Source organism: Oncorhynchus clarkii, chromosome 12, assembly GCF_045791955.1.
Source record: "Oncorhynchus clarkii lewisi isolate Uvic-CL-2024 chromosome 12, UVic_Ocla_1.0, whole genome shotgun sequence".
Classification (NCBI taxonomy): domain Eukaryota; kingdom Metazoa; phylum Chordata; class Actinopteri; order Salmoniformes; family Salmonidae; genus Oncorhynchus; species Oncorhynchus clarkii.
In genome coordinates this window covers 68,487,950-68,513,085 of record NC_092158.1, presented here as the reverse complement: position 1 = coordinate 68,513,085, position 25,136 = coordinate 68,487,950, and the positions used below count along the sequence as shown (strand labels likewise).

At 46.1% G+C, this 25,136-nt stretch overlaps 1 protein-coding gene across 2 annotated transcripts in view; it reads right to left on the bottom strand.

Moving 5' to 3' along the window:
* LOC139421105 (Rap guanine nucleotide exchange factor (GEF)-like 1) overlaps window positions 1-13,117 on the bottom strand; it is a 33,545-nt gene extending 20,428 nt beyond the window's left edge. Inside the window, exon 1 of one of the 2 annotated variants that reach the window (XM_071171648.1) lies at window positions 11,814-13,117. In XM_071171648.1, the coding sequence (XP_071027749.1) occupies window positions 11,814-12,195 (382 nt within the window). In that variant the 5' untranslated portion in view covers window positions 12,196-13,117. The remainder of the gene's footprint in view (window positions 1-11,813) is intronic. The other variant, XM_071171649.1, reaches the window with a different exon arrangement.
* Window positions 13,118-25,136: the final 12,019 nt, after the last annotated feature.

Below are 25,136 nucleotides of genomic sequence, written 5' to 3'. Positions count from 1 at the left end.
CATTTAAATATGTGTGCTTGTGTGGTATTTTGCGGGTTCGACTGTGTGCATGCTAGTGTGTGGCTGTGTGTGTGTTAAAACGTGCTCGTTTGTGGGCTAATGTGGGTATCTGTAGTCGTTGCGTGCTGCAGCGAGTGAGTCCACGCATCGTCGACCTCTTGGCAGTACTGGTTTCCCACAGTTGCCTGGGAGATGCCACGTTGAGTGGCTGCAGTGAGACTGAGCCCAGAGAGCGAGAGAGAGAGCGGCAAAAGATGAGCAGAGGAAGTAAACAAAACAATAAAAAAAAGAAGGAGTATGAAAGTCAGAAGACAGGCAAAGCACAGAGAGAGAGGAGAGGAAAGAGAGAGCGAGAACGTGGGTGGCGGGGGAGAAACAAATGGGATGCAAAAGAGAGAGAACCAGAGGAAAGAGAGGAGAGTGCATGAGAAAGAGAGAGAATAAGAGAAAGAAGTGAGTGAGTGGGCGAGGAAGAGTGGTGAAGGCCACGGGTCTCAATCACCTTCCCCATCATTATTCCCCTGGAGCTCTGTGTGTGACCACAGGAAAATAGCACATCCTTTCAACTCTACCTGCAAAGGAACAGCAGGGCGCTACAGAGCTAGCTATGAAGTACAGTATGGCAAAGGAGACCATAGAAACTAATAGAATAGAGAGGACACATTCCCTGTTTGTTTCATGTGTAGCTTACATAATAAAGTCTCATAGACTAGAATGTGAGAGAAGTCATCCTGTTTGACTCATCCAATATGGCTGCCGGGCTCTCGGGCAGGTTGCCACTGTGTTTCATTGGTGAGGTCTGTTCAGGTCATTCACCTTCTAGACGTGGGGGAAGACCCATTGTGACAGTCTCTTGGATCCACACAGTGGTAACAGAGAGAGATGGCCACTGATAATCTCCCTGCTCCACTGTCAAACTAATACAGTGTGTCCAACCCCCGCGACAAGAGAGAAAAATAGCATGTCCCGAAGATGGATCGGTGCATGTAACAGGGTGGGGAGATGGTTTCCCTCTCTCCCTCTCTCCAAAGCCTGTTCTCTCACTTTCTCTCCTCCCGCCACGTATTATGCTGAAGCTTAAAAGTGCAGAAAATCTCTGGCTCAGATTAGAAGTGAGCACACCGCTCCACATGACAGGAGTGGGAGAGAGGAGCACAAATCCAACTCCCACATAAACACAGACACAAAACACATACGCCCCAGAATCTCAAACATGTGCACCCCCACGCACACGTTGTACATGTACACATAAACGTGCGTGCACATTCATACAGAGGTAGATGATTCCAAATGGACACGACACATACAGGCACTTACACAAACTCAACTCATTTACAGATGACAGACTCTCTCATTCAAACACTTGTGCATGAATAGAAAAACAAACAAAACACTCCCTCCCTGCAATGCCCCTGATCTCAGGATCAAAGCCCACCTCCCACTACTGCCCACCTCCCACGGTCTGTGCCTGAATCCAAACGGCAAGAGGGCTGTGGTGATGTGTGTGTGTGTGTGTGTGTGTGTGTGTGGGGCGGGGGGGGGTGAAGTGGGCAAAGCATACAGCCTTGAAGTACACCCTGTCCTTCATCCCCCTTTCTCTCTTTCCCTGCAGGAAGCATAAAGGCTGGGAGGAGAGGAGTGCACACTCCCTTCAGGGGTGGAAAATGGCAGGATGGAGAGATGGAAGGAGGTTGTGGTTCAAGTCACAGCTGTGGGCCACCTTATACCAGGGTGGAAGGGGGGAGGAGATTCAGCCTCATGACAACACAAGGTCTGGAGACCGTTCATAAAGCAGAAGCTGTACATGTGGTTTGGATCTGAACCAGTGGGACTGATTAAAAAAAAAACAAGACATTTACTCCCGAGGTGCTGACCGGTAGAAGCCTCTACAACCACTGTGACCCTTGCTAGTCATCTATGAACATTTGAACACCTTGATGAGCAATCTGTCCTTAATGGCCCATGTACTCTTACAATCTCCACCCGGCACAGCCAGAAGAGGACTGGCCACCCCTCAGAGCCTGGTTCCTCTCGAGGTTTCTTCCTATGGTCCAGCCGTTCTAGAGAGTTTTTCCTAGCCACCGTGCTTCTACATCTGCATTGCATGCTGTTTGGGGTTTTAGGCTGGGTTTCTGTACAGCACTTCGTGACATCTGCTGATGTAAAAAAAAGGCTTTATAAATCAATTTGATATTGGAGAGACAGAAAGGCAGATTTCAGCCCATCCCTAGCTACCAGCCGAACCGAACTAGTCTGGTATGCAGTTATATAAACTGTGATGCGTATCCCGTTTCTATGGTGACCTTATCTCTTTGACTGTACTCTACCTTACTATGCGCATACAAAAACACACACCCTCTCAGCTCTCTCTTAAGTGTTTGGGTTTCAGCATGAAGCGGTCAGATGGAGAGGTAGAGAGTGTGTGTGGGCGAGTGTGTGTACTCTGCATCTGCCTGTTGGCGCTTGTTCCACTAATCTGGTGCATCTTCCCCACGCCAATTCCCATTCTCCACCTCCAAAACACACAGCCGTTGAGATGCAAATGAACACCAGGGCAAATATAAAAACACATACACAATCCTGTGTCGATATGGCAGAGGAAAAATTCTCACACACACACACATATATGCATGGACAATCTGGATTTTATAAGTAACCCGAAACCAAATGGTGACAAACACAGACACACAGCAGTGGTTCCCTGCTGTTCATAGTAACCTAATTCAAACTGCACCCAGTAGCTACTCTGCGGCATCCCCTCCCCAACCTTCCATTTTGGGCAGCGGAGAGACTTGTCTGGCCACTCGCTCCAGTGAGCTTGCAGCAAAGCTCAAATATGCACCCAAGGGCATCCAAGTCGTGGCAATGCCTTTGCCAGTCACATACTTGAAGATTGTGTTTTTTTTAACTGTCTTTTTACTGTTGTTTTTATTTCTTGACTTAACTATTGGTCACCTAATAACTTTTTGTTGTTGAAATTGCACTGTTGGTTAGAGCCTGTAAGTAAGCATTTCACTGTAAGGTCTACCTACACCTGTTGTATACGCCGCACGTGACAAATAAACTTTGATTTGATTTGACTTTCCCACCACAGTGGCTAATGCTATAGGACACATTCATACAGTACCAGTCAAAAGTTTGGACACCTACTCATTCCAGTGTTACTTTGTTAAAAGTTCATTTGTGCAATTTCTTTCCTTCTTAATGCGTTTGAGCCAATCCATCAGTTGTGTTATGACAAGGTAGGGGTGGCATATAGAAGATGGTCTTTCACCAAATAGGGCCAAGTCCATATTCTGGCAAGAACAGCTCAAATAAGCAAAGAGAAACAACAGTCCATAATTATTTTAAGACATGGTCAGTAAATTATGAAAATAAAGAACTTTTAAAGTTTCTTCAAATGCAGTCGCAAAAACCATCAAGCGCTATGATGAAACTGGCTCTCATGAAGACTGCCACAGGAAAGGAAGACCCAAGTTCATTAGAGTTACCAGCCTCAGAAATTTCAGCCCAAATAAATGCATCACAGACTTCAAGTAACAGACACATCAACATCAACTATTCAGAGGAGACTGCGTGAATCAGGCATGGCTACCACAGCATTCTGCAGTGATACGCCATCCTATCTGGTTTGCGCTTAGTGGGACTACAAATAGTTTTTCAACAGGACAATGACCCTAAACACACCTCCAGGCTGTGTAAGGACAATTTGACCAAGAAGGAGAGTGATGGAGCGCTGCATCAGATGACCTGACCTCCACAATCACCCGACCTCAACCCAAATGAGATGGTTTGGGATGAGTCGGACCGCAGAGTGTAGGAAAAGCAGCCAACAAGTGCTCAGCATATGTGGGAACTCCTTCAAGACTGTTGGAAAAGCATTCCTCATGAAGCTGGTTGAGAGAATGCCAAGAGTGTGCAACGCTGTCATCAAGGCAAAGGGTGGCTACTTTGAAGAATCTCAAATATATTTTGATTTGTTTTGGTTACTACATGATTCTATATATGTTATTTCATAGTTTTGTCTTCACTATTATTCTACAATGTAGAAAATAGTACAAATAAAGAAAAACCCTGAAATGAGTAGGTGTCCAAACTTTTGACTGGTAATTGTGTGTGTATATATATCCGGATTTGGAAACACTGCTCAAATGTTTATTATTAGGTCCACAATGTTTACTAGACACTCCCACCAAACAACACTAGGGGTCACACCCCAGATGTCTAAGCCACTGGTTCTCAATCCTGGTCCCGGGGACCCAAAGGGGCGTAAAGCAATATGCCCGCATGGCATCTCTCTCTCTAGTACACCCTTGTGACAGAGCTATAAAATAAGTGCACATGTACAAACACACATGGCTGCCACAGGAAACACCCTTAAATCAACAGACTACACCAACAATGAAAAATACAATGTTTTTCCTCAGTTTTCGTCTTTGCCCTTCAATGCAGCTGCTGTGACCTTTTGGCTGCTTTTCACACGTTTAAAGACCATGTTGGAACTGAAGGTTGGGATTGGCTACTGCAAACATATGCCTTTCCCCCTTCCTCCAACCGCACAACGCTTTTGTTGGAAATGTTGAACTACTAACATTTTGCTCTACACACTGTGTGGTCAGAGCATACTCTCAGCTACTTGCCAAAGCCTCCCCAGCTTCTCCTTCACCCAAATCCAGATATCAGATGTTCGGAAAGAGCTGCATAACCTGGACACATACAAATCAGCTGGGATAGACAATCTGCCGCCATTGTTGCCACCCCTATTACCAGTCTGTTCAACCTCTCTTTCGTATTGTCCGAGATCCTTAAAGATTGGAAAGCTGCCGCAGTCATCTCCCTCTTCAAAGTGGGTGACACTCTAGAACCAAACTGTTATAGACCTATATCCATCCTGCCCTGCCTTTCTAAAGTCTTCGGAAAGCCAAATTAACAAACAGATCACTGACCATTTTGAATCTCACCGTACCTTCTCTGCTGTGCAATCCGGTTTCCGAGCTGGTCACGGGTGCACCTCAGCCACGCTCAATGTACTAAACGATATCATAACTGCCATCGATAAAAGACAGTACTGTGCAGCCGTCTTCATCGACCTGGCCAAGGCTTTCGACTCTGTCAATCACTGTATTCTTATCGGCAGACTCAACAGCCTTGAATTCTCAAATGACTGCCACGCCTGGTTCACTAACTACTTCTCAGATACAGTTCAGTGTGTCAAATTGGAGGGCCTGTTGTCCGGACCTCTGGCAGTCTCTATGGCAGTCCACAGGGTTCAATTCCCGGGCCTAATCTTTTCTCTGTATAAATCAACGATGTTGCTCTTGCTGCGGTTGATTCCCTGATCCACCTCTACGCAGAAGACACCATTCTGTATACATCTGGCCCTTCTTTGGACACTGTTAACAAACCTCCAAACGAGCTTCAATGCCATACAACACTCCTTCTGTGGCCTCCAACTGCTCTTAAACGCTAGTCAAAATAAATGCATTCTTTTCAACTGTTCGCTGCCCGCATCCGCCCGCCCGTCTAGCATCACTACTCTGGACGGTTCTGACTTAGAATATGTGGACAACTACAAATACCTAGGTGTCTGGCTAGACTCTAAACTCTCCTTCCAGACTCATATTAAACATCTCCAATCCAAAATAAAATCTGGAATCGGCGTCCTATTTCGCAACAAAGCCTCCTTTACTCACGCTGCCAAACATACCCTCGTAAAACTGACTATCCTACCAATCCTCGACTTTGACGATGTCATTTACAAAATAGCCTCCAACACTCTACTTAGCAAACTGGATGCAGTCTATCACAGTGCCATCCGTTTTGTCACCAAAGCCCCATATACCACCCACCACTGCGACCTGTATGCTCTCGTCGGCTGGCCCTCGCTACATATTCGTCGCCAGACCCACTGGCTCCACGCGCTCCAGCAGGTATATCTCACTGGTCATCCCCAAAGCCAACACCTCCTTTGGCCACCTTTCCTTCCAGTGCTCTGCTGCCAATGACTGGAACGAATTGAAAAGAAAATAGCTGAAGTTGGGGACTTATATCACCCTCACTAACTTCAAGCATCAGCTATCTGAGCAGCTAACCGATCGCTGCAGATGTACACAGCCCATCTGTAAATAGCCCATCCAATCTACCTACCTCATCCCCATTTTATTTACTTTTTTGCACACCAGTATTTCTACTTGCACATCATCATCTGCACGTCTATCACTCCAGTGTTAATTTGCTGAATTGCAATTACTCCGCTACTATGGCCTACTTATTGCCTTACCTCCTCACGCCATTTGCACACACTGTATATAGACTTTTTCTATTGTGTTATTGACTGTACGTTTGTTTATTCCATGTGTAACTCTGTGTTGTTGTTTGTGTCGCACTGCTTTGCCATATCTTGGCCAAGTCGCATTTGTAAATGAGAACTTGTTCTCGACTGGCCTACCTGGTTAAATAAAGGTGAAATAAAATAAATAAAAATAAAATAATTAACAATACACCTGCCATAGTGGCTTCATGCCTTCTCCAAACCCTCTCAGTTTATCATCATGTAGCATGTACATCTTCCTCTGGCCCTTATGCTGGGGACCATTCTGGAGAGAGTATGCTTCTTGGTCTTGGATTGAGTGTGTGTCCCTTAAATGTAACCTGACAGTTCCCATGCTAGTCAATTCTCTCTCTCTAATACAACTGTTCCCAAATCAGATTCCTAAGCCTGCCAAGTTGATTGGTCTACCATCCCCTGCGATTAGGCCTATCCCTGGGTCAGTATTCAGTTTTACAGGGGAAGGGAGGAAGAAGGGTTGATATTACTGCCGCTGGCTAGCGGCGTTTCCCCCCAATGTGCTCGGGGCCATCTGTGCGCGAGCGTGTGTGCCTAATGTTGCACACCGCATGGCAGAGATAAGAACCACCGCTCCGGTCACATCAAAGGATGTCAAGTGGCGAAGGAGTTCATCAGGATAAGTCATAGTCACTACCCGGCTGGCAAGGCTGCTGCAACCCGACTCCCTCTGGATGGTCAAAACTAGTTGGTACCAAACTGCCAACTGAGAGAAAGAAGCCACTGCACTGATCTACTTGTCATCATGCCACCTGGATAAGCTAGTAGATAAAGAAGTGATGATTAGATGAGAACATCCTTATGATACAGAAGCCAGTTAACAAGAGTATTTTGCTCAGTCTCTCCGTCCCCCTCTTCCTCCCACTGGCTGGCACACTGTCCATATAGTTTATGAAACCTCTATTGAGTCTCTCCCAAGTCTCATGTTCTCAAACAGTCATCTCCTTCCTTCCTGCACTCCCTCTGTTTCTCTTCCCCCCCACTCCTCCTCCTCCTGCTGCTTCCCTGGAAGTGCTGGTTGCCATGTGAACAGGTGCTGTGCTGGAGAGCCTCTTTTCCACGCCGGGCCCACAGATAGACATGCTCCAACCCACTCTCACACACATCCAAGCACACATTCTTATGCAATCACATCAATGCACACATCCATCCAAGCGAAAAAGTACAGAAATGCAAACGCATGCATCCAAGCGCACACACAAAAAGAACATAGAGATTCAAACACATATACACACACACACACAGTAAGTAAGTCAAGTCAATCATCCCTGGAGGGCTCTACTCTCCTCAGTGGTCAAGGTACGTGGGCTTGAGAGGAGAGTGCAGGCATGTAGAGAGCAAGGAGGCAGGGGAGAGTCCGCCGTCCCTCCTCTCCTTATGTAAAAGCATCCAAAAGGAGTGGGCACTAGGCAGCCTCATCTCTTTTAATCCCACTTTCTTTCCATAAAAGAATCATCAGAATCCCTCCCACACAGCCCAACGCAAATCACATTTTCTCTCTGCACTCTGTCCCTTTTCCTCCCGCTCCCTTTCGTTCCACAAGACTTTTCAGCTGCGTGGCTCAGAGTCTCAGAGCTGCCGCCTAAGGAGTGTATCGCTGGATGTGGAGTGCAAAGCAATGAGAGCGTCAAGCACAGCCAAAGTCTAGTTTAAAACATCCCGCTTGGCTTTGTGAATAACTGACGTGGAGCTTGATACGAGACATGTTCCCCCTCTGTGTTTCAAAAGCCAACATCAAACCCCCAAGCCCTCGTCACTCTGCAAGACAAACCAACCATGTTCTGTTCTGCACTGTAAGCAACTGCTACAGCATCTCCAGTGCCCTGACACCCTCGTCTGTATCGACCATAGCTATTTTAACCCATTATTGTACCCATGGGTGACTGGTCTAAACCTCTACGACTTGTTTCGTTCTGTGCTTTTACATGTAATACTATAGTATACTAAGAATGTGTACTGTCCAAATACACAGGGTGTGGAGGGGCAAATGACCCTCTTTGTTATTATGATGATAGTCTTATCCGTCTGTTTTCATTTGGACTATTTATCAGACAATAACAGTGGGAATGGACTGTAGACGTGTGGTTTCCTAAGTTGCATCACACATTACGAGTCAGACATGGCTTCATTAACAGACTGTTTTGATCTTTACTTGCACTGTAACTCTGCGAGACATGTACACCGCTAAAAATTGCCTAACCCTTGCCTCAACACGCATGGTCCTAGAACCAATAGCGTGGGTGGACGAGAAATGAAACCACAAGGTAAACAGGGTTACATAAGAGTGTTGCCATTGACCTCGAAAAGGACGGGACTTTTTAGGGGCTGTCAAAATGCTTATAATCTGTTCTTTACCTGCGGCACTGTGTCTCTCTCTCACACACACACACACAAGCAGAGGGCAGTGACTCAGAGGGTTTATGGTGTTCATCTGGAGGGCCACTCAGCCAACACTGATCTGGGACTGCTGATATGGACAGCCTGGTGCATAGTATCTCAGTGAGAGCACTGTGGTATGGGGTGGTAAAATGTTATACGGTGTGGTGTACTCAAGTCTGTCAGGTAGAATGTCATATAGGAGTGTGTGAGACAGGGGGTCATAAGGTCGGGGAGCATGCAGTGTTTGAGTCATAGTGGACCTTGTTGACATTGTTTCAACATAAACACATTTGCATCCAACACACACACACACACACACACACACACACACACACACACACACACACACACACACACACACACACACACACACACTTCCTAATTAGAAATATTTTGACTATAAAGGCAGGATCAAGATCCAACCTAGATCCATAATCCAAAGATTAATTTCTGCTCCACATGAAAGGGTGGGCAGGTCCGCTTTTGTTAACTAATCCTGGATTAGCCACGCATTTTTTACATATTCTAGAACATCACCATCCAAACAGCAGCGAGCTTGGCCCTCCAAGAAACAGGTTAAACGAGATTAAACATATTTAAACCATCTGGGTTGTAGTTCACTAAGTGTTTATAACACCAACACAGTCCGCTGGAGTGAATTAAGTCAAAGAGCAAAATGAGTCAGACAAATAAAAGTCAAACAGAATAGTGACCTTTTGGGATGGACCAGATGAACTCTCATGAACCCTCTTCAGCCGTACGCCAACCAACTTCCCCGTGTATTTGTCAAACTAAAAGCATACATAAATCAGGTTTAACATCAACCCATGTATCACTAAAATCTCCCATTTTGATTCATTCGGAATCAGATATACATTCTGGAATCACATCTGCTGTTTCAAACATGACTATTGGCTGCTATACAGAGCCAATTCCATCTCTAGCACTACGACGCCACTTCTCTCTTCTTAGGAATGATGCAGTGGAGATTTGTATTTTCCTGTAAAATGCTGTAGGGGGAAATTAACAGAGAAACAACAGCGCGAGAGAGGGGAATTCAAGCATGCTCAGTCAGTTTAACAGGAACATACAGGATGACCCGGGGAGCAGGTCAGCGAGGTCAAGGGGTCATAGGACAGGAGATACACTGGCTTTGCAATGCATAATGGGGGATGGTTGCCCGCAAGCAGAATAGTTCTAAGAGAATTTACTGGAGGTACAATGAACCCTTATGCACTATATGAACCTAGGTAGAGCAGATTCCTCCTGCAACAGAACAACAGGAACTGATGTGGATTATCACTAAAACAGTAGGTCTCAATGTGTCCTCCACACAGTTAATTGCAGGTGTTCATTCTGAGACATTTCCTGATCATATGCTATTGATCTGTTCATTGTTGCCTGTAATAACGCCTGACCAGCACATCGCAGTCGTACTTCATAAATCTGTTGGATTTTCCGGAGAGATCTGTTAGTGTTACAGTGTGTGAAACCCACATCATGCACCAACCAACACAACAGATAAACTGAACAGAATTCAAGGATTGGCCGAGAGGAAAATCTGCATGTTACACAGGAAGCCTTGGCAATCTACCTTGGAAAACTCAGTTAAATACTGTTACTGCATGACTTGTTGAGATAAGCAGTGGAGGGGAAAAAACTCACAATGAGATGCATAGTAAAAATGGACATACTGGAGGCTTCGCTCAAAAGGTAGATATTGACAGTGGTGGTGTCATCTAATGCAGTGTATCACTCACCAACCATCCCCCACAGGATAGGAATAAATCACATTATAACCACTAACCTACTTCAATTCAACAGCATCAACAGCTTGGGAATCTTCTCTGGCACCATTCCAAGAACCCATCACCAGCTCCCTCACATACATATGTTTATGGTTGCTATATTACAATGTATACAAATGTGGGCTCCCGCGTTGCTGTAGGTTGCTTTCTAATTGTAATCCGTTACAGTTACCTGTTCAAAATTGTAATATGTAGCCTAATTTTTTGGATTACCCAAACTCAGTAACGTAATCTGACTCAGTTTAAGATTACTTTTCCCTTTAGAGGCATTACATGCAAACCTCACTGGCTACATTGCGTGAGCGAGCGTTGCAAAATAAAAAATGTACACATACATCATTTCACCCACACAGCTCGCGTGCGTGAACGAGCGTCTGCGTAGCCAAGCGCTAAAGTAGAATTTGCTTCTATTTGAGACGCTCCACGCAAGGCCCACTCCAGAATAAAACACATTGTATCGTCTGCTCTTTAGCTGCCAACAGAAACATTGTCTTTTAGTATGAGAATCATGACCTCGTTTTTAGAAATAAATAAATAAGTACACAAACTCAGCAGCCAATGTGCGAAGACCATCGCTTTCCTCCATGACTGATAGTGAAGCAGCCAGTTTCCATACGAAAGACATGCTGCTACTGTAATGGGCAAGTGCAAATGAGCTCAATCAAAATGTTTTTGTTGAATAAGCGGAACCCTAGAGGCTATACGTTAGAATTTGGACGAGTTTCGTTTTTGGTGTAAGTGTCACAAATGTAAAGCGTAAATATGATTCATTTGGCGAGGTCTTCTTTTCTGAGGTGTGAGAAACATCTGGACCATCCCTTTTAATAACAGGCTTTTATTTTTCTTAATGAGGCCAGACGTTCTTATGTAACCGTTGAATCAGATAATATAACAAGGCAATGATGGGACGGAACCACCGCCTAATCACAAATTCTACAGCCTGAAATAGATCACTGACTGAGTATTTGGGGTTTATGTTATTGTTTGGCGAAAAATCAGAAAATGAGCAAAATCTTAGTTATTTTCAATAGCATATGTTGGCCTATAGACTAGGATATAGCCTAAGCAAGGACCAAATTGTAGTTTGGGGTTCCTGGATGGGCTACATTCATTTGACAAGTGAATTGCTTGGCTAATTTGCAAAAGTGAAACGCAAGAACACCATGACTTGGTGTGAAACAGTTGAGGCATTAGTCAAACCACTGAGTGTGATGATTCACAGGCCAATAGGTGGATGCACTGTGTTGTATAAATGCTGTTGATTGGCAAGGTCAATTTACCTGTGCAGTTGCCATATCGTTTGCCTGCCACACTGTCCAGGAGCGCCAGCGCCAGGTTGTCCGGTGTGTCCGCAGGCAGCGGGGTCCAGCTCGTGTCCAGACTCGCCTCGGAGCTTTGCTCATCGCTAGACAACGACGGGCTCCTAATGTCCGCAGTGGCCGAGGGCCAGCACGGTGCTTCCTCAGTGTCCGGGCTGAACACCTCCCTGGCCGGACCGCTCTCTGGAGAAGTTTCCCTGAAAAACGGAACCACCCGAGACAGGCTGGCTCGCCGCCGAGAAGTGCCAGTGCCAGTCGCCTTCTCACCAAAGCCACCAGCTCGAGTGAGCGCCGTTGTCTGTTTCTTCAAAAACTTTTCCAGGGGCTTCATTCCCGCAGGCATTTTGATACAATACCGCAATAAGGCTTTTTTCGATGGTGATTGATATTAACTGAATACCTCTGCAGGAACTAACGTTGTGACTACATTATACAAGCATCCATGCGTAATTCTATTGACCGGTCTTCGTAGTAAACTCTTGCATGGCGATAATTAACCCATTTGTCAAATCATGATTTTAAAAGAGCAGTGTAAAAATCAGATTTGTGAAGCAGCAGTCTATCGACATGGGCGAAAGCGTGCTCACACACGACTGCACGTTCTGGTTGAGTAGCTTTTATCGCAAAATATCCCAACCTGCTCCACAACAACCGCTCCCTGGCGTCTCCTCCACCTCTGCAGACGTTTCGGGCGCGTCAAGGAACAGTGTTTGTCAGTTTCAAGCAGCGGCCAAAATACACTGGATGACGAACGCAAGGTGCCGAATAAACACACTCTCAGCAGAGTACAATGAGATAAACCGAAACAAAATAAGGATAACAGCGGGGGTTGGTAAATAGGCGCCCCAGTAGCTTTTTACCACCGACAAATGCGACGCGTCTATGCCCGCATGAGGTATCTCTTGCTGCTGGCGTCAATGCAATCTACTGCAGTAATATCGCCAGTGGGAATGGCCTCGTCTCCTCCGTATGTGTGGAAGCTTGTTCAGATAAGTAGCAGCCGTTTCCCTCTCCCCTTCTCCGTTTGAATGCAGTTGTTCGAGCTCTGTGTGGACAAACACACTCCCTCCCTCTCTCTCTCTCTCTCGTTCACTCAAACTCTTCGCGAGTGTGTGTATGTGCTGAATAAGGGACCGCTGCTATATTAACTCGCCCACTCCCTTCCTCCCTTCATCTGCAGTTACAGTCAGTGCTCCTAAGTGCCCGCTGAATGGCAGCTGCTCACCAGGGCCGGCTCTAGGCATAAGCGATATTGGAGGTCGCCTAATGCCACCGGCCGCTAGGGGGACACGACCAACAAAAATAAACGTACATTTTTTGGGGAGGGGGGTCTTAACTTACTGTTTAGCTTTAGAATAGTAATATACACAAGGGGCAATTTCGAAATGTTGTTGTACATCAGCAGTCTTCCTCTAGTTATGTCAGTCACTGACAATCACTCAAATTAGCCCATGTCAGCTAAAAATGTTTTGATTGATAAATTAGTTTACGCAGCTATCTAAACTTGTAGTAACCATGGCTGAATTACCAACCCGGCACTAAGACGTACTTTCAAGCAGAGAAACAGGTGATACTGTATCAGTTGACAAGTCACATAGAAACGGTAATCTTGTACAATGCCGCATGGAGCAGAAATGGCATACAACAACACCATGCTACATTTTTACAATAGCTACTTTACAATACCTCTATTTCTGATGATTTGTCCTACATACTGTATAAGGACAATGGAACTGTAAGATTGACATATTTCTCAACATGCTCACAACCTGCCATTGGATACAAACATTTTTTTATGGTGCATGTCAAGTTAGTCAAATACTGTATGGAAAATTACACTGAGTGCACAAATCATTAGGAACACCTGCTCTTTCCATGAAATAGACTAACCAGGTGAATCTGGTTGGAAGTTAGGATCCCTCATTGCTGTCACCTGTTAAATACACTATAACTAGTGTAGACAGTTGGGAGGAGACAGGTTAAGGAAGGATTTAAAAATAATATTTAAGACATGGATTGTGTATGTGTGCCACTCAGAGGGTAAATGGGAAAGACAAAATATTGAAGTGCCTTCGAGAGGATATGGTAGTAGGTGCCAGGAGTACACGTCCGAGTGTGTCAAGAACTGCAGCGCTGCTGCGATTTTCACGCTCAACATTTTCCCGTGTGTATCAAGAATGGTCCACCACCCAAAGGAATTCCAGCCAACTTGGCACAACTGTGGAAAGCATTGGAGTCAACTTGGGCCAGCGTCCCTGTGGAACACTTTCGACACTTGTAGAGTCCATGCCCCGACCAATTGAGGCTGTTCGGAGGGCAAAAGGGGGTGCACCAAAATATTGGGACGATGTTCCTAATGTTTTGTATACTCAGTGTATGTTTACCATCTTCTATTTGTTCCATTCAGTGCTTCAAAAAAAATATGCTTTGAAATATGTACCTTGTATTTTTTACTGTTGGATTAAATGGTTGTTAAAATAACTAAATGGAGGAGCCCACCTTTTTAGCAAAAAAAAAAGTATATATTATTGTTATTTTGGCATTAATACGTGTCACATATCAGTTTGCAAACAAAGTCAAAAACAAACATTATCTCTTTTTTGCTTTCTTGAGTAAGGCAGCTCCAACATGCAGGTGTCAGTCTAGCTCAGTGCTTTCTGTGGTGGTGGGGCAGCAAGCTGAAAATACATTGCATAGGGGTTGGTAATGTTCTCTAGTTGCGCCGTGATTGGCTCTGTGTTCTGTCACTCATGGGCCGCAAAATCTACAGGGTGTGCTAGAAAATTCAAGCTCCTTGGGTGCTGCCATAGAGTTACATTGGAAGTGCCAATCCAAGAAGGCTCAAGGTCATTGGCCACAGATAAAATTATGTCAAATCACATATCTACTGTAGTTTTGATTGGACTGATCATGTCAACATTATACTTTCAAAATCTCAGTCATCTGGAATCAAGTCAACAATCTGCTGGCAAATTATTTTCAATCCTTGTCATATGAAGAGAAATTACAGATAAAATGTATAAGTGCTCATTGGCCATAAACATTGTACAAGTTGGAAATCGCAAATATAACAATGAGTGGTTTGGAAGGAATCAATGGCTAACTGCAAGCGTTGCAAAGCAATCACTAGCCTGCTATTCAGTGGAGTGGATGTGTGGTCCAAATCTGTGTTTATGGGTCTCTTTTCTAAGTTTAAATGGATAAATATTCACATGCCATGAGCCAGAAAAGGTTGAATACATTGGCCATGCTGTCAATCCAGCATGACTTCTGCCGCGTTCAAAACAACTGGAAACTTGGGCCTGGGAAGACTTCACTGAGTTCAAGACAACTAGGAACTCAAAAAAAACGAGCTCTGACTTGGAAAATACATTTTGAACAGTCCTCTAACTCGGAATTCCAACTCTGGAACTCTGGCCTCTTTTTAGAGCTCCGACCTGAAGATCACAGACGTCATGATTCAACCTTGTTTTTTTCCTAGTTCCCAGTTGTCTTGAAAGCACCATAAATCCTGAGAATGCCAGACTTTGATGACATAATTTGCCCACGAAGAACCGCTGCCCACCTTCCAGTTCAAGTAAGCACATCACAACAAGATGAGTCCAAAAATGTGTTGTATGCTGCTGCATAAATTATGTAATATACCAGGGAGATAAATATACTGTAGCTAAGAAAGTAAGACTAAGTGTATGTTGTGTAGTAAGCCGTTAGTAGCCCATGTGCCTCACCCTAATAATTTGGTCCCTTTCCCCCTCATAACTTAGCCTACTGTTTTGACTTGGTGGTGCACATGTAGCCTATAGTCTGTTTTAGAGAAATATTGTAAGAGCTTTCATTGTCTGTTTATATGCCCCCTTTATTTATCCTATGGTTCTGACTTGGTGTACAGGGAGAACACTGTAAGAACGGCCCGTGTTCTGAATTCTGTCATTGTACATTTCAAAAGCTAGCTCGCTCGTTAATGTCTTAATCGGAATGACGGATTGCCTCTTATCCGCTCGTCGTCCCTTACGCCATTGTTTGTACATCTCAATTTTCAGTAGAAACCACATTTGTTTAAGCAAGTCTGCCATATCAGCTATGTTTTTAACAGTTTGTGGGCATTGTTTGTCATCGTTATAGTGCAATTAATGTATTGTTTAATGTTGTGTTGTGGGTTTTCTGGCATGCATATAAAACATTTCTGTGGAGTTTGCCCCACCAAGATTGGATGTATGGGTCACTACACTAAATGTTCTGATGGTATTTTACTGACAACTTTGATTTCGCATGAACGATGTGTGAAATCCAATGAATGCTCAATCAAAGGTTCGGAACATATGATAGGGTTTAGAGTTTCTACTTAGTTTTGAAAATTCACCACATACTTGTGAAAAAAGCACCAAAAATATATTTTTTAAACGAACATGGCAAAATGTGTAGAATTGAATGGTATTAGCTTTAAAACTGAAAAACCTTCTCCACCCATGGCAAAATGTCTAGAATTGCAGTAAATTATTTCTCTCTGCCGTCAAAAGGGGGGCCACTAAAATGTTTTGCCCATGAGGTGAGGGGGGCCTTCAAATCAAATCTTCCCTAAAAAAGGCCCCCTCAAAAGGCTAGAGCCCTGCTGAAAACACACGTGTGTGGCAGGTTAACCCTTTATACACACCAGTCAAGAACAAGACAGTATGTCAGTATATGTCAGTTGTAGAACAAGACAGTTCTATAAGTCAGTTGTAGAACAAGACAGTTCTAGAAGTCAGTTGTAGAACAAGACAGTTCTATAAGTCAGTTGTAGAACAAGACAGTTCTATATGTCAGTTGTAGAACAAGACAGTTCTATAAGTCAGTTGTGCTGTCGTCTTGCTCTATCTCCTATTTTGTTGTGGATATGCCAATTTGCTCAAATGGCCCATTGTTAATTGTGGGTGGATGGGTGCTGTCTATATGGACAGGTGGCAGTCATAACCAGTGACAATAACAGAAGAACACTTGGTTCCAAGGCAGGCTGTCACACCCTGACCATAGTTTACTTTGTATATTTCTATGTTGTGGTTGGTCAGGGTGTGATCTGAGTGGGCATTCTATGTTACATGTCTAGTTTGTCCAGTTCTATGTTCGGCCTGATATGGTTCTCAATCAGAGGCAGGTGTTCGTCATTGTCTCTGATTGGGAACCATATTTAGGTAGCCTGGGTTTCACTGTGTGTTGGTGGGTGATTGTTCCTGTCTATGTGTTTTCACCAGATAGGCTGGTTAGGTTTTCGTTACGTTCATTACGTTCTTTATTTTTGTAGTGTTTGTATTGATTCGTGTTTTACGTTTGTTTATTAAAACATGGATCGAAATCTACACGCTGCATTTTGGTCCGACTCTCCTTCACATACAGAAAACCGTTACAGAATCACCCACCACCAACGGACCAAGCAGCGTGTCAACAGGCAGCAACAGCAGCGTAAAGAGGAATGGACATGGGAGGACGTTATGGACAGCAGGAGTATGAACTATACTACTTGGGAGGAGATCGACAGGTGGGCGGCCGACCCAGGGAGAGTGCCGGAGCCCGCCTGGGATTCGCTGGAGCAGTGCGAGGAAGGTTATCGTAGAATGGAGGCGGTGAAAGCAGAGAGGCGCTGGTATGAGAAGGCAGCACGGCGACGCGGATGGAAGCCCGAGAGGCAGCCCCAAAAATTTCTTGGGGGGGGGGGCTAACAGGGAGTATGGCTACGCCAGGTAGGAGACCTGGGCAGACTCCCTGTGCTTACCGGGGGGCTAGAGAGACCGGACAGGCACCGTGTTATGCAGTGGTGCGCACGGTGTCTCCAGTGCGGGTGCATAGCCCGGTGCGGTATCCGCGTGTCGGCCGGGCTAGATTGAGCGTCGAGCCTAATGCCATGAAGCCGGCTCTACGCAGCTGGTCCCCAGTGCATCTCCTTGGGCCGGCTTACATGGCACCAGCCTTGCGCTCGGTGTCTCCGGTTCGCCTGCATAGCCCAGTGCGGGCTATTCCACCTCGCCGCACTGGCAGGGCGACCGTGAGCATTCAACCAGGTAAGGTTGGGCAGGCTCGGTGCTCAAGAGCTCCAGGGCGCCTGCACGGTCCGGTCTTTCCAGTACCACCTCCACACCCCAGCCCTCCGGTAGCAGCTCCCCGCACCAGGCTTCCTGTGCGTGTCCTCGGCCCAGTACCACCAGTGCCAGCACCACGCATCAGGCCTACAGTGCACCTCGCCTGTCCAGCGCTGCCAGAGCCTTCCTCCTCTTCAGCGCTGTCGGAGTCTCCCGCCTGTTTAGCGCTGTTAGAGCCTTCCTTCTCTACAGCGCTGCCGGAGTCTCCCGCCTGTTCAGAACTGCCAGTTTGCAAGGAGCTGCCAGGTTGCAAGGAGCTGCCAGGTTGCAAGGAGCTGCCAGGTTGCAAGGAGCTGCCAGGTTGCAAGGAGCTGCCAGGTTGCAAGGAGCTGCCAGGTTGCAAGGAGCTGCCAGGTTGCAAGGAGCTGCCAGGTTGCAAGGAGCTGCCAGTCTGCATGGAGCTGCCAGTCTGCAGGGAGCTGCCAGTCTGCAAGGAGCCGCCAGAGCTGCCAGTCTGCAAGGAGCCGCCAAAGCTGCCAGTCTGCAGGATGCCGCCAGAGCTGCCAGTCTGCAAGGAGCCGCCAGAGCTGCCAGTCTGCAAGGAGCCGCCAGAGCCGCCAGTCTGCAAGGAGCCGCCAGAGCCGCCAGTCTGCAAGGAGCCGCCAGAGCCGCCAGTCTGCAAGGAGCCGCCAGAGCCGCCAGTCTGCAAGGAGCCGCCAGAGCCGCCAGTCTGCAAGGAGCCGCCAGAGCCGCCAGTCTGCAAGGAGCCGCCAGAGCCGCCAGTCTGCAAGGAGCCGCCAGGGCCGCCAGTCTGCAAGGAGCCGCCAGGGCCGCCAGTCTGCAAGGAGCCGCCAGGGCCGCCAGTCTGCAAGGAGCCGCCAGGGCCGCCAGTCAGCATGGAGCCGCCAGGGCCGCCAGTCAGCATGGAGCAGCCAGGGCCGCCAGTCAGCATGGAGCAGCCAGGGCCGCCAGTCAGCATGGAGCAGCCAGGGCCGCCAGTCAGCATGGAGCAGCCAGGGCCGCCAGTCAGCATGGAGCAGCCAGGGCCGCCAGTCAGCATGGAGCAGCCAGGGCCGCCAGTCAGCATGGAGCAGCCAGGGCCGCCAGTCAGCATGGAGCAGCCAGGGCCGCCAGTCAGCATGGAGCAGCCAGGGCCGCCAGTCAGCATGGAGCAGCCAGGGCCGCCAGTCAGCATGGAGCAGCCAGGGCCGCCAGTCAGCATGGAGCAGCCAGGGCCGCCAGTCAGCATGGAGCAGCCAGGGCCGCCAGTCAGCATGGAGCAGCCAGAGCAGCCAGTCAGCATGGAGCAGCCAGAGCTGCCAGTCGACCAGACTCTTCCAGATCTGCCAGTCGACCAGACTCTTCCAGATCTGCCAGTCGACCAGACTCTTCCAGATCTGCCAGTCGACCAGACTCTTCCAGATCTGCCAGTCGACCAGACTCTTCCAGATCTGCCAGTCGACCAGACTCTTCCAGATCTGCCAGTCGACCAGACTCTTCCAGATCTGCCAGTCGACCAGACTCTTCCAGATCTGCCAGTCGACCAGGATCTGCTAGATCCAACTATCTGCCTGGGCTTCCTCTCAGTGCTGAGCTTCCTCTCAGTGCTGAGCTTCCTCTCAGTGCTGAGCTACCCATCAGTCCCGAGCTACCTCTGTCCCGAGCTGTCCCTCTGTCCCGAGCGGTCATTAAGGAGGGTAACCTATCTAGGGACGCTAAGGAGGTGGACTAAAACGATTATGGAGTGGGGTCCACATCCAGCGCCAGAGCCGCCACCACGGACAGATGCCCACCCAGACCCTCCCCTATAGGTTCAGGTTTTGCGGCCGGAGTCCGCACCTTGGGGGGGGGGGGGGGGTACTGTCACACCCTGACCATAGTTTACTTTGTATATTTCTATGTTGTGGTTGGTCAGGGTGTGATCTGAGTGGGCATTCTATGTTACATGTCTAGTTTGTCCAGATCTATGTTCGGCCTGATATGGTTCTCAATCAGAGGCAGGTGTTCGTCATTGTCTCTGATTGGGAACCATATTTAGGTAGCCTGGGTTTCACTGTGTGTTGGTGGGTGATTGTTCCTGTCTATGTGTTTTCACCAGATAGGCTGGTTAGGTTTTCGTTACGTTCATTACGTTCTTTATTTTTGTAGTGTTTGTATTGATTCGTGTTTTACGTTTGTTTATTAAAACATGGATCGAAATCTACACGCTGCATTTTGGTCCGACTCTCCTTCACATACAGAAAACCGTTACACAGGCACCTAATATAATGCTCCACGGATTATTGGGTTGTTCTTTTTCAGCTCAGTGAGGTACGATGGACATGGTAACAAACATGCTGTTATGTTAAAGAATTGAATGAATTGAATAAATTCATATTGCAAGGGCTGAGGCGTCAAAGAAAGAGCATTGCCTAACAGACTGTTTGTGAAGAAGTCAGGGGTTGGATGGAAGCCAATTAATCAATTATTAAAATCACCATTCACTTATTGGATTTAGTAGTTCATTAAATAAATAACTCAGGGATGGATTAATTATTAATCTAAGCGCAGTTTATTTGACCTTATTTTAGAGAGAGCCTTTTCTTAGTTAAGTTTCATTCAAATTTAATTTGCTTTGTTTAAACCGACGTCGGTCGGCCATTTGAATAGTAGTAGTGAAAGCACTATATTGATTCTACTAGAACATCGGATCGCTAGAAGATTGGAAAATAAAGGTCAGTGGTAGTAGGCCTGTGTAGTAGTGCCATTGATTACCACTGGTGTTGCGTGTGACTTCATCACTCCAGTACCTTTGGCTTGTGATTGAAAATCATTCAGGATGTATTTTTGGAATTCCCAATTGAGTGATATTGATTGTGGTAGCCTATTCGATGCCACACATTAACTTATTAAATCATGTTTGTATAGGAAAATGAGTGGAGCTATGAAGATAGAACAACAGAGCGTGAGGCTTAAACAGCAACCAGCAGCCGAGGCACTCATGATGAAATGGAACCTTATCAGGTGTCGCTTATGGTTTCGTCACCATCCCGACTGCAGGAGGAAACTGTATACTCACTCTGAGCTGCCGCATACTCAATACTTTGTTTCAGAGTAAAAATGCGGGATCCGATTCCAGCCACCCACGGCTGACTGATCCAGCTCCATGCCTATGCAAGAGGTCTTTCCAAACAGCGAGCACACAGGTGCCACACAACACATGTCAGAGTAAGAGAGCTCATGGCTGGGGATATTGAAAAGCATGGCTTCTCTTCTCAATAACATGTACTTGGGGCATCGTTACTCTCGCAACCTACTGCATACTAACTCCAGGCTGTTGCCTGGACATTGAGGTAATGTAGAAATATCTTAATAGCTGCCAAACTTATCAGTTCATTTCTTTGCAGCGAACGGCAAGCAGTGTGTCCCTCTATAAAATGTCAAACAAGGCAGTGCCTGGCAGTAGTAGTGAAGCCTACCTCGCACACAACCAACCACAATGCAGTTGAGTTTTTTTAGCTGTGGGATCGTGCATGGATTTGCAAGCCCCCTGAGACAATAGTTCTGATTGTCTGGTCTCCTTGAGGAATGACCTCATCCTTGTCTCTGGTTCCTTCAGCGCAACCCCACTAGCTGTCTCCATTGACACAAGGCACTAGCTCCCTATCTCCTGTCTGCGAGTGACAGGAGGGCTTACACACAGAGGCCACAGCCTTCCGTCACCGCTGGCAATATGCCAGGCTCAGCGACGTCTGTCCCAGAGCTGTAGGGATGTCGATGGGGGAAGGGATGGGGAACATGTGTACTGTGTGACTTGTCTCAGGGAAACCCCTCCGCCTCACATCACTGACACAGGAGTGGAGTCCCCTACTCACTCACACACTCACACTCACACTCACACTCACACTCACTCTCTCTCTCTCTCTCTCTCTCTCTCTCTCTCTCTCTCTCTCTCTCTCTTCTCTTTCTCTCTCTCTCTCTCTCTCGCTCTCTCTTCTCTCTCTCTCAACTGGGCACATACTGTTTGAATCAACAGTTTCCAAGTCATTTCAATGAAATTACATTAAACCATCGTGGAATAGACACTGAATTGACTGACCTTGGAGTTTTGCATTCTATCGTAAAATTCCATGTCTTTTCTTTAAAAGAGAAGGACGGGCTCGTCCTCTTTAAGACTTTGTTCCTCTAAGTTTATTTTGGACTTTTCTCAATAACACATACATTTTCTTACTGCTCTATTTCCAGAAATGCCCTGAATTAATAATGATTCACACCAAACAATAACTCCTGTCGGTAACTATGGAGACTAGGTCTGACCACAAAACTATGATGCAGAGCTATGTTGCGTAGTAGTGATTACAAGCATTGCCCTCAGTCACAAGGTCATGTTACCTAATGAGGATACGTTTTTTTCATGATACTGTACTGTACTTCCACCACAGGGGGCTGCTGGGAGGAGGACGGCTCATAATAATGGGTGGAACAGAGCGAATGGAATAGTATCAAACACCTGGAAACCATGGAAACCATGTGTTGTATTTGTATTTGATGTATTTGATACCATTCCACCTGTTCCGCTCCAGCCATTACCACGAGCCTATCCTCCCCAATTAAGGTGCCACCAACCTCCTGTGACTTCCACATCCATTCAGCCCTGGCTTTCTGTTTCTTCTCTCCATCCTCCTTCTCCACAGGAGGTGGAGTGGGGTATGATATTTGTGCATCTGTAACTTTCTCACTATTCACGAGTCATTCACAAATATACGTAATCATGGTAGCATTCCCATTAATGTAGAAGTGTTTAGAAACATATTCTATTCTTATGTACCATAAAAGTGACTCCCAAAATGACAATACATTATTTACCATTAATTTCTATTGGGCACAAAGTATTCTGAAACACAGCCAAAATAAACAGCAAATGCATCCAACAAGTTTGTAGAGTCACAAGCTTGATGTACTCAGTGCGTGCTATGAATATGGGGCCAAATACTTAACTTTGTACTACTTTAATACACATATAAGTGCATTTTTCACAATACTTTTGATTGTAGATAAAGCGTTTCATACTAGTCTGTTGTGTAGTTTTATTGAAGTCGTATTGAATCGTTATAGTGATGCGTCACTAATGCACTGGTCCAGTCTGAATACATGGACGTTTCTAATTCACACGAACATTTAATACTATTCACAAGATGCAAAGAGAGAGTGAATCATCGCTGACCAAAAGCCTCACAACCACCGCTGTGAATGGTGTGCTGATCTTGAATAACCAGATAGCCTGAAAATGTCTCATCATCTTGTCCTACGCCGCCTGCAGTGCTGTTCCCCCTTTGCTGCCTTACATTTGTCTGGCTATGACAGGTAACCTCCCACTGGGCAATTTCAATGAAATGACGTGGAACCAAATGTGGAATAGATGTTGAATTGACGTCTATGCCCAGTGGGCTAATTCCTAACTTGTCCCTCCAGAAACTTTGCTGCTGTCAAAAATCCACCGATTTAGCTGGCAGGTGCAGCTCAAGTTGTTATCTGATACCTCAGGAGTGCTTGAAAGAGGTATGGCTGCAATGGATAGCTCAGGGAATGTATAAGGTAGCTTCAAGTTACACCAATACTGTCAACTGTAACATATTGTCAGATACCTAAAATGACTCTCTTCACCTTGACTGACCTTGGAGTTTTGCATTCTATCGGGAAATTCCAGCCTTTTATTTGAAAGACAACGATTGGCCGCATCCGGATTTGTTCCTCTAAGTTTTTTTTAAAGACTTTTCTTAATAACAACATACATTTTCTTACTGCTCTATTTCTGGAAATACCCTGAATTTAAAAAAATTCCCACCAAACAATAACTCCCCTTGGTAACTATGGAAACAACGTTTGACGACAAATCTATGACTCAGAGCTATGTTGCTTAGTGGTGATTGCAAGCATTGCCCTCAGTCACAAGGTCTGCCATGCTACTAAATGAGGATACGGTTATCATGTTACTGTACGTTCACATCCCCTCAGCCCTGACTTTCTGTTTCTTCTCTCCATCCTCCTTCTCCACTTCTGCTTTCTCTGTAACTGCCTGGTCTGTGAGACCACTGGGTGTTTCCACGAAGGAATCCCCTGCACTCCCAAAAGTAAGCGCTTGTGCTTTACACTTTATTACCGTACTATGGAGGAAACCAATCAAACGTCTTTAAGGGAAGCACAGAGGAGCTAAAAGGTGAATGAACAGGCTGGGAGGGAGAGGAGCGGAAAGGGGCCGGGTCAACCATGAGGTTACTGGTCATAACCGTCATTTCCACTTTCCACACACTGGTGGAAAATGTCACATGGAGGTTCTGGTATGATCACCAGATTAGTTGTTATGGGAGCACTGCCCTTCCGATGGTGAATGGTTTTATATGGAGCTGAGGTCAGCAAGGTCACAGGGGTCACATATAGACTTTTATTGACACGCAGTTGCCAGAACTATAGGTTTTGAGTTCCACCTAATGTCCTTTACTGTGGATGGTCTGTTTGGTGTGGTCAAAAAAACATTTAAAAGCAAACTATCACTTAATACACAATATTTATATAATTCTGTTTTGTTATGAATGACTGGAATCCCCTTAGAATCCATAATTGCTTTGTTGTCTCAACCAATGTGGTTATAGTGGCACACTTGCTTTGTACCTCAGGACATGAAAAGATATTGAATTGATATTCCCTGTGGCTGAACAACATCGGGACAGACGTTGCCGTGGCGATTGCGTGACCCTATCAGTCAGGGACTGCATTGAATGTGAGTCTCAGCGGTGCTGTGCCTTTCCTCTACAATGTGTCATCCACCAAGATGACAAATGACCTAGCGTGCCTAACGCACTCGCTCCACTCCACTCTCTGCTCTACTGATGGGCGGACATAGTTGGAGGGAGGGAGGCGCACATCTGCGATGACTCATCTGGACAATCCCCCGTCCTCTTTTCCACCCCCCGGCCGGCTGGCCGTCATCCCTCTATCCCCCATACCGCTGGCACAATGCTGTCCTTATGCCATGTGCAAACCCCTTTCTCCACACACACACACACACACACACACACACACACACACACACACACACACACACACACACACACACACACACACACACACACACACACACACCCCATACATAGACAAGTGCACACAATAACATTTGATTTGAAAGAATGTGTATGCGACCAATACAATTTGATTTAATTTGACAGACATGGACATACTGTCGTAGATAAACACTGCA